Below are 14,524 nucleotides of genomic sequence, written 5' to 3' on the forward strand. Positions count from 1 at the left end.
TCCAGTGCTTTGGCCACCTCATGCGAAGAGTTGACTCATTGAAAAAGACTCTGATGCTGGGAGGGATTGGGAGCAGGAGGAGAAGGGGACGACAGAGGATGAGATGGCTGGATGGCATCACCGACTCGATGGACGTGAGTCTGAGTGAACTCCGGGAGTTGGTGATGGACAGGGAGGCCTGGCGTGCTGTGATTCATGGGGTCGCAAAGAGTCGGACATGACTGAGCGACTGAACTGAACTGAAAATCAATTTATCTCATATCTGCAATTTCTCTGGAAATGCTGGTTAATTAATTTTTTATTATTTCCTTTTTTAAAGTTTGGCTCTAAGGCAAGATTCCATATAAAGTATATTTTGTTTCATAGTATGATGAACAACTCAGATAAAAATTTCTCCCATAAGAATCTGAGTAAAGAAAAAATACTATTTTTCATGAAATCAAAGCAATATAAACTAGACTTGTAGACTATCAATGACTACATGAAGATAATATTTTTGAACAAAATCTTCATAATAAAAAATAACAAATGAAATAATAACCTATAGTATTAGCTGTAAACATTTAAGGTGCTCAGTTATAAACCTTACTGTTCAGAATATCTGATTATTATGAAATCTCACTTTTGATCCCTTAGTTAAAGTATTTTGTATTCACATTGCCTGCATGATCAAACTGATATATAAATAAATATAAAAACATTTATTCACATATTAGTAAAGAAAACAGCTCAGAGAATCTTATTGTCACTAATTTGCTTAAATGATGTATTTCAGAATCTAGGAATCTAATATTTCTCTGTAATAAAATATTGTGAGAATCATTCTTGGTATTTGTTAAACATTCATTTTATCTCTTTAATTTATTCAGTCATTCACATATGGCCTTCTATGTATAAGTTCATCTGAGGGTTCACAATACATCAGGAGAACACAAATGAAATATGTATCTGGATTGTCATACAATTTCCTAAAATGGCCTGAGGCAAAATGTTGATAGAAAGTAGAATCTACATGACGCTATTACCCTTATTTATAGAATACCATAAATGTCTGTCTTTTGAAGAAACAATCATAACACATAACATCTGGATGAAAATAAATATTTCAGTGACATATCTAGATGTCTCTAAACATCTGGAATTTGTAGATTTAATATTCCAACTGTTTCTATTTGTATATGAACACTTGAAATACTGTAGACACTGTCTAACAAATATTTATTCACATCTTTAACATGTGAAAGCATGCAAAGGAGTAATTGTATAAATACAATTTGGAAATTTAATCACACCTGTGTGATTAAATTGATCATGGCAGCTGATCTAGTAAACCTAATGTAAACAGACTCTAGTAAGATGCATCCAAGTAATTCAGTGGCAAAGTCAGTAGATGAACTGCAAAATTAGAGCCCAGACTGCTCTCTAAGGTAGGGATGAAAAATGGGGGAAAAGAAAGCTTCCTTACTCGTCCTGCCTGAATAGATTTATATCTGATTAAGAGAAGGAATCCCTTGGCTGTTTCCAAGAAGTTCATGGGAGCTGCCAGTTGACTCTGCTGTTTCTACAGCAGAGCAACATGGGGTTGGGAGGTAGTGTGCATGCATGTGTGTGTGTGTGTGTGTGTGTGTGTGTGTTTGGGGGGGGGGTTGGATTGGAGGGTAAAGGGGGTTAGGACATATTCCATTACTAAAGACTGAATTCCTGCATAGAGGACTGCCTCTCACCTTTCTCTTCTATTTTAAAACAATGTTTATGACCAGGAAATCACTTCCTGGCCTCTATAATTTTCGGTTTCAAAGCCTCTTTTTTTTTTTGTCCTTAGAATGCCTGAGAACCAGGCTCACTAATGTAGTCATAAAACATTTACTATTTCACATGTTTTTGGACAAACTGAATACACATTAGCCATTGGTAGTCATGAGCAAATAACATGTTGAACAAGAAATAAAATCTTTTTTAGGAAACAAATGAAATTCTCCATGAAATGAAATTAGGGTTAGGGTTAAGGTTAATGCAATCAGTACTATTACAAGCTGATCGTACGTATTACATTCTCCTTTCCCAAAATGCAGCCAGAGTAATAATTCACATGATGAGCAAAATTCTTAGAGGACTGATTACTTTTATTTTGACCCTTTAGAAATGTCCTGGAGTACTAAATGCTAACAATTATACCTCTTTCTGTCAAACATGATGGAATTCAACTCAAATGACCTATTTATGAGTAAAAATTTACAGTGAAATTTTACTACTCCTAATCGTATTTCTACGCAAGATTAAAAAAATGGATATGAGTTTTACTTATTTTAAGTGAAATCCTGTCACTTCAGTAGATCATGAACAAAAGACTTCAGCAAATCTGAGTGGAAATATCAAAACTAAATTAGGCACTTTTCTCCATTACTGTGTTAAAAATTTCCTAAACAGCAGTCTTGAATACATGGAATTTATGTATTCTGATCCACTGCTGGTACTTACCTTGTTTAAACTACTAAGATCAGCTAGAATGACGGCCTTTGTTCTCAACATATTGTCTAATCTCTGGCTTAAGGTTTAACAATAGCAACACATCACAACCAGTGCATACTATTTTAAGAAATGACCTCTTCCCTAGCCACTGTCTAATTTTGTGAAATTTGTGAAATATAAATATGTTATTGAAACACATAAACTCATCATTCTTATAAGAATAGTAGAATACTAGGAATTCTTAAGATTCAATCTAATTAAATATTCTGATTATTTCTTGACGAGCAAGTTTAATATCAGAATATATGTAAGCCCTCACTTCACTTTTATTAGATTTAGGGGCTGTCTCCAAAATTATTCTAAGAACTTGTAATGGCAATTGCTACTGTCATAAGAATATATATTGACACTAAAGTATTCAGTAATTTCAATAACTGGAAAAAATGTTTTAAATTGAAAAAAACTGTCTTGCATAAAAATTATAAGTGCTAAAGAGAAATGAAGTTAAAATCAATCCTAAATTGACTATGTTTCTGAGGTTTTCATGAAGAGTCATAGACATAGGGAGATTGACTTGTAGAAAGTGTCCTATACCCAAATTCTCTAGAAATTGTCCTTTATTAGACTTGTGTTTATTCTTTTATAGATGTCATGGAACATATGCAATACTGTATATACATATTTAGATAACAGAATATCTCTTTAAAGTTGAACATACCAACACAAAAGTTGAATCGGCTCCTCAAAATTTTCAGGAACTTCTTAGTAAGACTTTACCTTACATTATATGAAAAAAAAAATTATGTGACTGCAAGGATAATGTGAAAAAGGAGTAATCTTTCACAGCAGAAGATGTTTTTCTTTAACATTACACTTTAAATGATGATCTGTGTTGCAATACATGATATGTTTCAAAATGTTACTTTTGATCTGCTGATTAAATATAAACTGTTTCCTTATTGAGGAAATTCCCAAAATTAAAGCTTATTTTATATTCCACCATCAACTCATTCACCCTATTCTCTACTCCCACTTTTCTGGTCAGACCCCAATCATATTTAATCTCTCAAAATAGCAGTCATACCATCAAATCAGATCAGATCAGCTATTCCAAATCCTGAAAGATGATGCTGTGAAAGTGCTGCACTCAATATGCCAGCAAATTTGGAAAACTCAGCAGTGGCCACAGAACTGGAAAAGGTCAGTTTTCATTCCAATCCCAAAGTCATACCATGCGCAAGCAAAAGAAACATGTTACTCTGCTGCTGCTGCTGCTGCTGCTAAGTCACTTCAGTCGTGTCTGACTCTGTGAGACCCCATAGACGGCAGCCCACCAGGCTCCCCTGTCCCTGGGATTCTCCAGGCCAAGAACACTGGAGTGGGTTGCCATTTCCTTCTCCAATGCATAAAACTGAAAAGTGAAAGTGAAGTCGCTCAGTCGTGTCCAACTCCCAGCAACCCCATGGACTGCAGCCCACCAGGCTCCTCCATCCATGGGATTTTCCAGGCAAGAGTACTGGAATGGGGTGCCATTGCCTTCTCCGATGACTGTTAAAAACTACTCTAAAGATATGAGGAAATATCTAAAATCATGGACTACACAAGGTTACCTTGAATAGACAATATGTCTGATCTTGCAGATATAACTTATTAGCTAAATAACTAAAAGCACTCATAAAAATGTATAGAAATTAACCTACAAAGGAGAAGGTTGTGTAAAATGCTCAGTAAAAGACAAAACCACTATTTACTTGGCCCAGGAAAAATTCTCCTTCATAGTCATCCAAAAAGTTGATGTCTATTTGGAAAACACTTGGTGATGAGCCATTTAATGATTTATGAGTAACAAACAAAACATAATTCCTCTCCTTTCCACTAACGGAATGTGATCCAACTAGGTGGGATTATTCCATTTATCTTGGCAGCGGAATCATTAATTCAGTCTGTTTATTCTGGTCAGTGAGCTTACAAATCTACAACATCGCACCTTTGATTAGCTTTGTAAAATGATTTTGTGACATGGAAGGAGCTCTCATTCTTTCTATATCTGGCAGTCTTGACTCTATAAATATGTCCATTTTTGACACTCCTATAGTTTTATGCAACTGCCTTCCCTCTTCATCCCACTGTGAGATATTAAAACTTTGGCATGAGTTTTTTCCAAGTGCGTCTGGATGGATGAAAAAGCCAGAATAAGCTTGTCAAACTTAAAAATACCTTGGGACAGGAGGGTCTTTAGACTGGCTCTTCAAAGTATTCCAAGTGACTCTGCCAATTAAGGATTATTAGCTGTTGAGAACAGTATAGAAGAATATGTTGTACACGTGAAGGTGTAAATTAGAAGCTGTTACTAATGGATGTTACTTTGCTGTTACTAATGTTACTAACGGATGGTTACTACAGTGGTAACTGTTACACAAAACAGCCTTGGGCTTTCCTGGTGGCTCAGACATTAAAAGAATCCACCTGCAATGCAGGAGACCTGGGTTCAATCCCTGGATTGGGAAGATCCCCTGGAGGAGGGCATGGAAACCCACTCCAGTATTGTTGCCTGGAGAATCCCCATAGACAGTGGAGTCTGGCAGGCTACAATCCATGGGGTAGAAAAGAGTCAGACAGGACTGAATGACTAAGCACATAATTAAAATATTTAAAGCTTAACTTCGTCCCAGTGTCTCCATTTTTATTGAACATAAAACAATTTTAATACCTAAGTGCTAATATGGAATTACTGTGCAGGATAAACCTCTTTTCTCTTTACCCTTCTTCTTCCTCTTTGGCCAGATGGAATTCAAAGGGGATAATGGATGTCCCCTACCTGTACCGGCATTGCCATGTGGGAGACACAAACATTAAAGTCCAATTTCTTGGGAGATTTCAGAGCTGTTCCTCCAGATTTGAAAATTTGAGTCCTGAGTAATAGTTAAGGGTTTAGCATATATTATTTTTTTTCTAAAAGGAAATCTAATCATTATTTCAAATATTTACAATCACATGTATAGCCCATTGTAGAATATGTGGCAGGTATATTGATTGGGACATGAGTTTGAGCAAGCTCCGGGAGTTGGTGAAGGACAGGGAAGCCTGGCATGCTGTAGTCCATGGGGTTGCAAAGAGTCAGACACCACTGAATGACTGAACTGATATTGATTGGGTGATATAAACAAAGGACCAGTATCTACAAATAAAATATCAGTTATACATATACATATTTTATAGGCAACTATGTAAGTTTTCTAAATAAAAGTACCTTTAAAACTGCTTCTGTTTATAAATTAAGTTTCATTTAGGAGAAAGTTATTTCTGTGAAATAATTTTGCTACTGGTGAAAATGATTCAGTATTTGTTGCTTTTTCCCTTTACATTATATAGAACATATCTATTCTTTCTCTGTATTTGAATCTTGAAAGGCTTTTAAAAAATAGAGAAAAAATATTTTAGGAGATTAAACATCCTATTAAAGTTTAGGAAAACACTGAACAATATGGGAGTAGATATAATATTCTTTGGTGTATACATTTAAGTTACTTTAATAAATCCTATGTTATTTTAAAGTATGGAAAAAATAAATCTTTCAGTAAAATGAAATTGAAAAATCGCAAATCTAGAATAGAATATTTTACAGGTGGAAACCCTATGAAAGGGATGCTATTTAATATTTTAAATCAAGACATAGATTACATAGATATGTATGAATGGCATTAATGCAAAATCAAAGAAATGGAATAGCTGTATCTCAATTAAAAGAAGATGAATGAAAAGGCTTTGATTGATAACTCTATGTTTATAAATTTAAAAGCCCAACCATGAGAAAATTAACTGAAAATATCTTCCTGGGATGAGAGGTATTTTTATTACAAAAGGATTAACCGACTATGCCTTTCATAGCAAAGAAGCTTTCCCCCTCTGAGATATAGATTTGTTTTATAGTTTATGCTAAAAGTTCTTTCACATACATTGTGACATATAAACCTGAGTAAAAGAAAGAGAAGGTAGTTTTAATTTCCATTTTATGCCTTGGGGAGATTGTTACTTGCCTAAGAATACACAATTCCATCTGGCAAATACAGGGTTTTTGTTCCGATTTTTTCTCATAACAATTGAATTTTTCTTAGTAACAAAAACTAAAGACATAATTTTGATTTGGAATTTAGATTCCACATATATCCATTATATCTTTTATTAACTTGGCAAACTAATTAATAGAGATTTATAGGATAAAAAACTTCTGAACAATACCAAATTTGCAATTATTTGAAAACCTAATTATCTCAGGATTTACTTTTGTTGTTGTAATTTTTCCCTTTATGAGACTATAGTTGGATTGTTTCCCTAATGACCTCCAAAAATTTTTGCCTTCCTTCCATGTATCCACTCCCATAGGTGGTGATCTCTTACCAAGCTTGGTCATATGATTCGCTTTAGACAATGGGACTTTAGGAAACATGATCCGAGCAGAGGCTTTGAACACCCACGCACACTGAATACTTCTACCACTATTTGAAGAACGCCAGGGAGCCTGTTAGAAGATGAAATCACACATGCAACAGAGACAGAGGCAAGCTGTCCCAGGTGAGGCTGCCTAGAACAACCAGTTCTCAGTCACCCACCAGCTGAATAGAGTTGCACAAGGGCTCTAGGTAAGGCCAGAAGTAGAACTGTCCAATTGAGCTCAGATAAAAATTTTTGATCCTCAAAACTTTGAGGAAATTAAGTGCTGGTTATTATTTAAAGCCATTAAGACTTTTAAGAGGTTTGTTACACAGCAAAGTCTAAGTGACACAGAATTTTAAAGAGACTCTTAAAAAAGACAAAGATTAAAATTGGGCATGTGTGTGTGTATAGTATGAAAAGTGAAGTGAAAGTTTTAGTCACTCAGTCGTGTTTGACTCTTTGAGACCCCATGGAATTTAGCCCACCAGGCTCCTCTGTTCATAGAATTCTCCAGGCAAGAATCCTGGAATGGGCAGCCATTCTTATATCCAGGGGATATTCCCACCCAGGGATCCAAACTGGGTTTCCTGCATTGCAGGCAGATTCTTTACCATCTGAGTCACCACGGAAGTCCTGTGTATATAGTGTGTGTGTACATATACATATGATATAATTTTTCATATAATTGCTTATAATTCTTTTCCAAGAATGGCAAGTCAGGAAGAAAGAAGAAATACTCAAAATGCCTTCAAAATTTCCAAACAAAATTTACAGAATTCCTCCTAAAAAGAAATTATTCTTGGCCAAAAGTGAAACCTCTATGATCAGACAATGACAGGGAACCATAGGACATCTCCAGCAAAGAAAGCACAGATTTTTACTTTTCTCTTAATTAAGAGTATAGTTATACATCTCACATTTCTGTAGATTACAAGCTAACTCTAGTTTCTTATTTCCTTTATGTATCACTTTAAATACAGTTACATTTCCTAGAATTCACATTCTCTTTACAAAAACATTAATGTGTAATTCCATCCCTCCATCATATTTTTCCTGTTCTCAGTTAAAAAAAAAAATAGAGCAAAAAAGCAGATGTTTGATGATGTAGATTTTGGATCCTGCTTTCCATCGTGCCAAATGTTGTACACTTATGGAGAGAACTTTGTATGTGAAGTTCAAGGGAAGGAAAATGTTGTGCTCCATAACTTAGGTACTAGTCATAATATTTAATAAAATATAAACTGCCAATAAATAGAACCACATAAAAGTGTTCCTCTGTATATTTTCACTACCCAGAATGATCCTACTAAAAGCTGAAATATAGAAATTAACAGAAGGAAAGCAAATGATTTAAGAAGTTGGATAAAATAACTCGCTCTCCTAAGATAGTATTCATTTGTCCACACCCTGTTGATATTTCTTTGGTTCCAATGGGATCCCTGGAGGAGGTGCACACAGTGAAAGAGGAAATGAGACTCTGCTCCTAAGAGTGCCAATCATAACTGCACTGTCCATAAAGATGTTTGCGTTTGCCTTTCAGGAATGTTTTTCTAAAGATTAGCAACTATTAACCATCAGTAGGCTAGATTCTTCTAGGGAAAATCAGAACCCATATATAAAAGAGTGCTCAGGGAAACTATTCGAGCAAATCATTTGCCATTCAGATAAAATCCAAGAAAGGATCTAAAACGTAATTAATTAAAATATTATTTATGTCTTATTAACTGGTGTTCATAGATCACTAATCATTTCAAAGTTTCTCTAAATGAGTGGGTACCAGAATTTTTAATTTCTGAGACAAATACAATTTCAAAAATATTTTGGGCAGTGGGGTAGATATTTACCAATGATCTATGTGCCCTTGTGCCTACCATGCCTCAGCTCCCTTAAATTTAAGTGGTACCATTGACTATTTCCAGACATTAGAGTGTAAATGGAAGTGACATGGGTCATTTCCAGGTGAAAACATTTAGAGGTCAATGCATGAACCTCCAGCTCTTTCTTACCTCTTGCAGTTACCAAGGACACCACATGTCAGGATGCCAGAAGGTCAGACTGGGTCCTGAGTGATTATTTGGAATGCTGGACTTGCAAAGTTAGTATGGAGAGTGAACAAACAATAAACTTTATTCTTATGTCATTCAGATTTGAGGGTTAATGTATTACTGCAACATAAACCCTATACTGAGCAATAAAGGATACTAACATGGGGTTCCCAAATTTCTATTATGTAGAATAAGGAGATTTAAAAAATAAACAAGATGAATGGAGAGAGTAACATGGAAGCATATACACTGACATATGTAAATAAATAGCCAATGGGAATTTGCTGTAGGACTCAGGGAACACAAACTGGGGCTCTATAACAACCTAGAGAGTGGGATGGGGTGGGAGGTGGAAGGGAGGTTGAAAAAGGAGGGGACATATGTACACCTATGGTTAATATATGTTGATGTATGACAGAAATCAAACCAATATTGTAAAGCAATCATCAATTAAAAATTAAAGAATATGAAAAATAAAAGTCCTCTCCATATGCCATCATTATATAAAAGAAATAATATTTTAAAAACAAAAAATATAAGAAAGATACAATCACAGAACAAACGATGATTCCATAAACTGAATAAACCCAGAGGGATGGGATGGGGAGGGAGGTGGGAGGGGGGTTCAGGATGGGGAACACATGTACCCCTGTGGCAGATTCATGTCAACATATGGCAAAACCAATACAATATTGTAAAGTAAAAAATAAATAAATAAATATGACTATTTTATTCTTCAGGGAGTCCTTGGTGGCTCGGACAGTAAAAAGTCTGCCTGCAGTACGGGAGACCCGGGTATGATCCTTGTGTTGGGAAGATCCTCTGGAGAAGGAAGTGGCAACCCACTCCAATATTCTTGCCTGGAGAATCCCATGGACATGGGATCGCAAAGAGTCAGACACGACTGAGCAACTTCACTTCACTTTATTTTATTCTTCCTTAATTATATCATTATGCTGGGCAAAAGCTTCATCATGAAAGAGAAAATTGGTCTACCCAGTGATATTTGAGAATCACAGATCTAGATATCTAGAATTACAGATCATAATAACCATGCCATGGTGTGATCACTCACCTAGAGCCAGACATCCTAGAATGGAAGTGAAGTGGGCCTTAGGAAGCATCACTATGAACAAAGCTAGGCAAGGTGATGGAATTTCAGCTGAGCTATTTCAAATCCTAAAAGATAATGCTCTTAAAGTGCTATACTCAATATGCCAGCAAGTCTGGTAAGTAACTCAGCAGTGACCACAGGACTGGGAAAGGTCAGTTTTCATTCAAATCCCAAAGAAAGGCAATGCCAAAGAATGTTCAAAATACTGCACAATTGCATTCATTTCACACCTTAGCAAACTAATGCTCAAAATTCTCCAAGCTAGGCTTCAACAGTACATGAACCAAGAACTTCCAGATGTTCAAGATGGATTTTAAAAAGGCAGAGGAACCAGAGATCAAATTGCCAACACATATATATATATATATATATATATATATATATATATACCTGAAAAATACCACCCTGACCAAAGCCTTTGTCTGTGTGGATCACAAAAAAACTGGAAAATTCTTCAAGAGATAAGACTGCCAGACCCTGCTTCCTGAAAAATCTGTATGCAGGTCAAGAAACAACAGTAAGAACCGGGCATGGAACAACAGACTGGTTCCAAATTGGGAAAGGAGTACGTCAAGACTGTATATTATCACCTTGCTTATTTAACTTCTATGCAGAGAGTACATCATAAATTCTGGGCTGTATGAAGCACAAGCTGGAATCAAGATGGCCAGGAGAAATATCAAAACCCCAGATATGCAGATGACACCACCCTTATAGCAGAAAGTGAGAAATAACTAAAGAACCTCTTGATGAAAGTGAAAGAGGAGAGTGAAAAAGCTGACTTAAAACTCAACATTCAAAAATCAAAGATCATGGTACCCAGTCCCATCACTTTATGGCAAATGGATGGGGAAACAATGGATACAGTGAGAGACTTTATCTTCTTGGGCTCCAAAATCACCGCAGATGGTGACTGCAGCTATGGAATTAAAAGATGCTGGCTCCTTGGAAGAAAAGCTATGATCAACCTAGACAGCATATTAAAAAAGCAGAGACATTACTTTGCCAACAAAGGTCCGCATAGTCAAAGCTATGGTTTTTCCAGTACTCCTGTATGAATGTTAGAGTTGTATCATAAACAAAGCTGAGCAATGAAGAACTGATGCTTTTGAACTGTGGTGTTGGAGAAGACCAGAGAAGGCAATGGCACCTCACTCCAGTACTCTTGCCTAGAAAATCCCATGGATGGAAGAGCCTGGTGGGCTGCAGTCCATGGGGTAGCTAAGAGTCAGACATGACTGAGTGACTTCACTTTCACGTTCATGCATTGGAGAAGGAAATGGCAACCCACTCCAGTGTTCTTGCACGGAGAATCCCAGGGACAGGGAAGCCTGGTGGGCTGCCGTCTATGGGGTCGCACAGAGTCGGACACGACTGAAGCGACTTAGCAGCAGCAGCAGTTGGAGAAGACTCTTGAGAGTCCCTTGGACTGCAAGGAGATCAAACTAGTCAATCCTAAAAGAAATCAGTCCTGAGTATTCATTGGAAGGACTGAGGCTGAAGCTGAAATTCCAATACTTTGGCCACCTGATGGAAGAACTGACTCATTTGAAAAGACCCTGAAGTTGGGAAAGACTGAAGGCAGGAGGAAAAAGGGACAAGAGAGGATGGGATGGTTGAATGGCATCACCGACTGGATGGACATGAGTTTGAGTGAACTCCAGGAGTTGGTGATGGACAGGGAGGCCTGGCATGCTATAGTCCATGGGGTCACAAAGAGTCTTATACTACTGGGTGACTGAACTGAACTGATCTAGATATTTTTTAAATGGTGAGAGAAGATTGTTGATCCAAAGCAGTTAAAAATATACAATGACAATGTCCAACATTACCTGTCTTTCAGTGAGATCCAGATTCACTGCTATCTCATATCGCCTCAGTCTGGTCAGATAATTATGATGGGCAAATTCTGCTTCAAGTTCTCTGATTTGCTCTTTGGTAAAAGCTGTCCTTTCCTTTCTGGGTTTGCTGTTGACTTCTGACTTGTAATTTCCTTCCTGGGAGTCTGGGGGAAAAAAAGTAAAAGAATTAGATTTAGTTCATTCACTCAAACACATTCAATCATTTCATTTATAACAGAAACATTTACTGAATAACTACTTTTCCAAGTACTCTATTAAACACAGTAAAAATAGAGAGAAACCAAAGACAGTAAGATTTATCTTGACAGGGTGAGATAAATTGCATTTTTTTTCCAATGTGCCCTGAGATGACTCACAGCCAAATTGGGGCTGTGTCTAGTTTTCTTCTTTTGGAATATCAATATAAACAAAAAAAACTTAACTGTTCTTAATATGCTTCCCTGGTGGCACAGATGGTAAAGAATCTGCCTTCAATGCAGAAAACACTGGTTCAGTCCCTAGGTTGGGAAGATCCACTGGAGAAGGGAATGGCAACCCACTCCAATACTTGCCTAGAGAATTCCAAGGACAGAGGAGCCTGGCAGGCCCCAGTCAATGGAGTTACAAAGAGTCAGACATGACTAAGTGACTAACACGTTCACTTAATATGCTATTATAATATTAATAACAAGAAAAAACAAAGCCTCTCTATTAAACAAGTTTTTATCTAAAACTATTCAGATACAGGATTTCTTCTAATAAGTTTTTCAACATAAATTCTTGAGTTCTAAGTTTAATTGAACAGAGGGATCCTAAAAATAGTGGTGACTCAGTATGTGATTATTTGAGAAATTCAAATTTAGTGACTAGACCACAAAAGTCAGTTCAAGCTCGGACTAAGCATACATAAGTGTGTATATTCAAGTGTGTGTGTGTATGAGTATGTCTGTGTGAATTTATTGCCTTTTAAATTTTTATTGAAGTGCAGTCTCCTTAAAGGCAATAACAATGCTCTAGCATAATTCTTAGGGCAACGTGGAATCTATAAATAAAATTTTGCTCATTTAACTCAAAATATGAACAGAATTTAAATGATTTTTCACTATATTTGAGATAAACATAGGATGCATAACATCTAACATAGCTAGCCAAACACAACATCTTATAATGTCCTATAAAAATAATAACTTACAGTATATCATGGCATTTTTTTCCCTACGAGTTCAAGACATAATTAATGTAGACTATTTTCTTTATCAGACTTCCCCTGTGGCTCAGCAGTAAAGAATTTTTCTGTAATACAGAAGATGGGGGTTCAATCCTTGGGTCAGAAAGATCCCTTGGAGAAGGAGCAACCCACTCCAGTATTCTTGCCTGGGAAATCCCAAGGTCAGAAAAGCCTGGCAGGCTACAATTCATGGGGTTGCAAAAGAGCTGAACATGACCAAGTGACTAAACAACAAAATCAAATCTTAACTTGTCCGTATAATATCCCTGAGAAGTAGGTTAGAAGACATTCTTAATATTCATGCATATCCATAGTGAAAAAAATTCTACATAACCAAGTAATATTTAATCATGCCAGCTCTAATAATTCATGTCAAATTTATCCTCAGTGAAATATAAACATAATCAAGATAAAGTAGCATGTCTGTATACTCTCGAAATTCAGTTTTCTAGTTATTTTTGAGCATCTACATATAAATAGTAATGCCTTAATCACATAGGGATACAATGAACTCTTCTATGAAGCCAAATGAGATAAATGATACAGAAAAAATAATGGCTCAATCATATTACCATCAGATTACCTAAAAAGTGACATTTTTTTTAAACTGACAATGTAGTAAGGTAAAGCTTTACGATTTCCTAAAGGAAATCAGTCCTGAATATTCATTGGAAGGACTGATGCTGAAGCTGAAACTCCAATACTTTGGCCACCTAACGCGAAGAACTGACTCACTGGAAAAAACCCTGATGCTGGGAAAGAATGAAAGCAAGAGAAGGAGACAACAGAAGATGAGATGGTTGGAGGGCATCACCGACTCAATGGACATAATTTGAGTAAACTTCGAAAGTTGGTGATGGACAGGGAGGCCTCGCATGCTGCAGTCCATGGGGTTGCAAAGAGTCAGACAGGACCGAGTGACTGAACTGAAGGGTCTTTTAAAGCAATATTCGCTTCTTCATCTAATGATACTTAAACATGGTATGTGCAAAGATGTTGGGGTTTTTTAGTGCTCTTTTCCTGTCTGGCTGAGGGAAGTCTAACTGAAGTTAAGAGGGGCCTGCATAATGGAAATCTACTAGACAAGGTGCCCTAAGCTAAACAGTTTCGATTTGATTCTTAACAGAATCAAAGCTGGCCAAATGCAAAGTTTTCTAGGTCTAAGTAGCAGCCCTGGGTCGGAAAGATCCCCTGGAGAAGGAAATGGCAACCCACTCCAATATTCTTGCCTGGAAAATTCCATGGACAGAGGAGCCTGGCAGGCTACAGTCCACGGGGTCGCAAAGAGTCTGATATGACTGAGCGACTAACACACACACCCAAGTAAGCAGCAGTGGCAATAGGTTCACATCAAAACTTTGGCATGCAGGGCCGTTACTTTTTCTCTGCGGGA

The 14,524-nt window shown here is 36.7% G+C and overlaps 1 protein-coding gene across 1 annotated transcript in view; it reads right to left on the reverse strand.

Annotated features, from left to right (window-relative positions):
- Positions 1-14,524, reverse strand: part of MEOX2 (mesenchyme homeobox 2) — a 75,101-nt gene that overhangs the window by 8,177 nt on the left and 52,400 nt on the right. The window contains exon 2 of the mRNA XM_055589895.1: positions 11,895-12,067. Coding sequence (XP_055445870.1) covers positions 11,895-12,067 — 173 coding nt within the window. The remainder of the gene's footprint in view (positions 1-11,894; positions 12,068-14,524) is intronic.

This window comes from Bubalus kerabau, chromosome 8, assembly GCF_029407905.1.
Source record: "Bubalus kerabau isolate K-KA32 ecotype Philippines breed swamp buffalo chromosome 8, PCC_UOA_SB_1v2, whole genome shotgun sequence".
In the NCBI taxonomy this organism is placed as follows: Eukaryota; Metazoa; Chordata; class Mammalia; order Artiodactyla; family Bovidae; genus Bubalus; species Bubalus kerabau.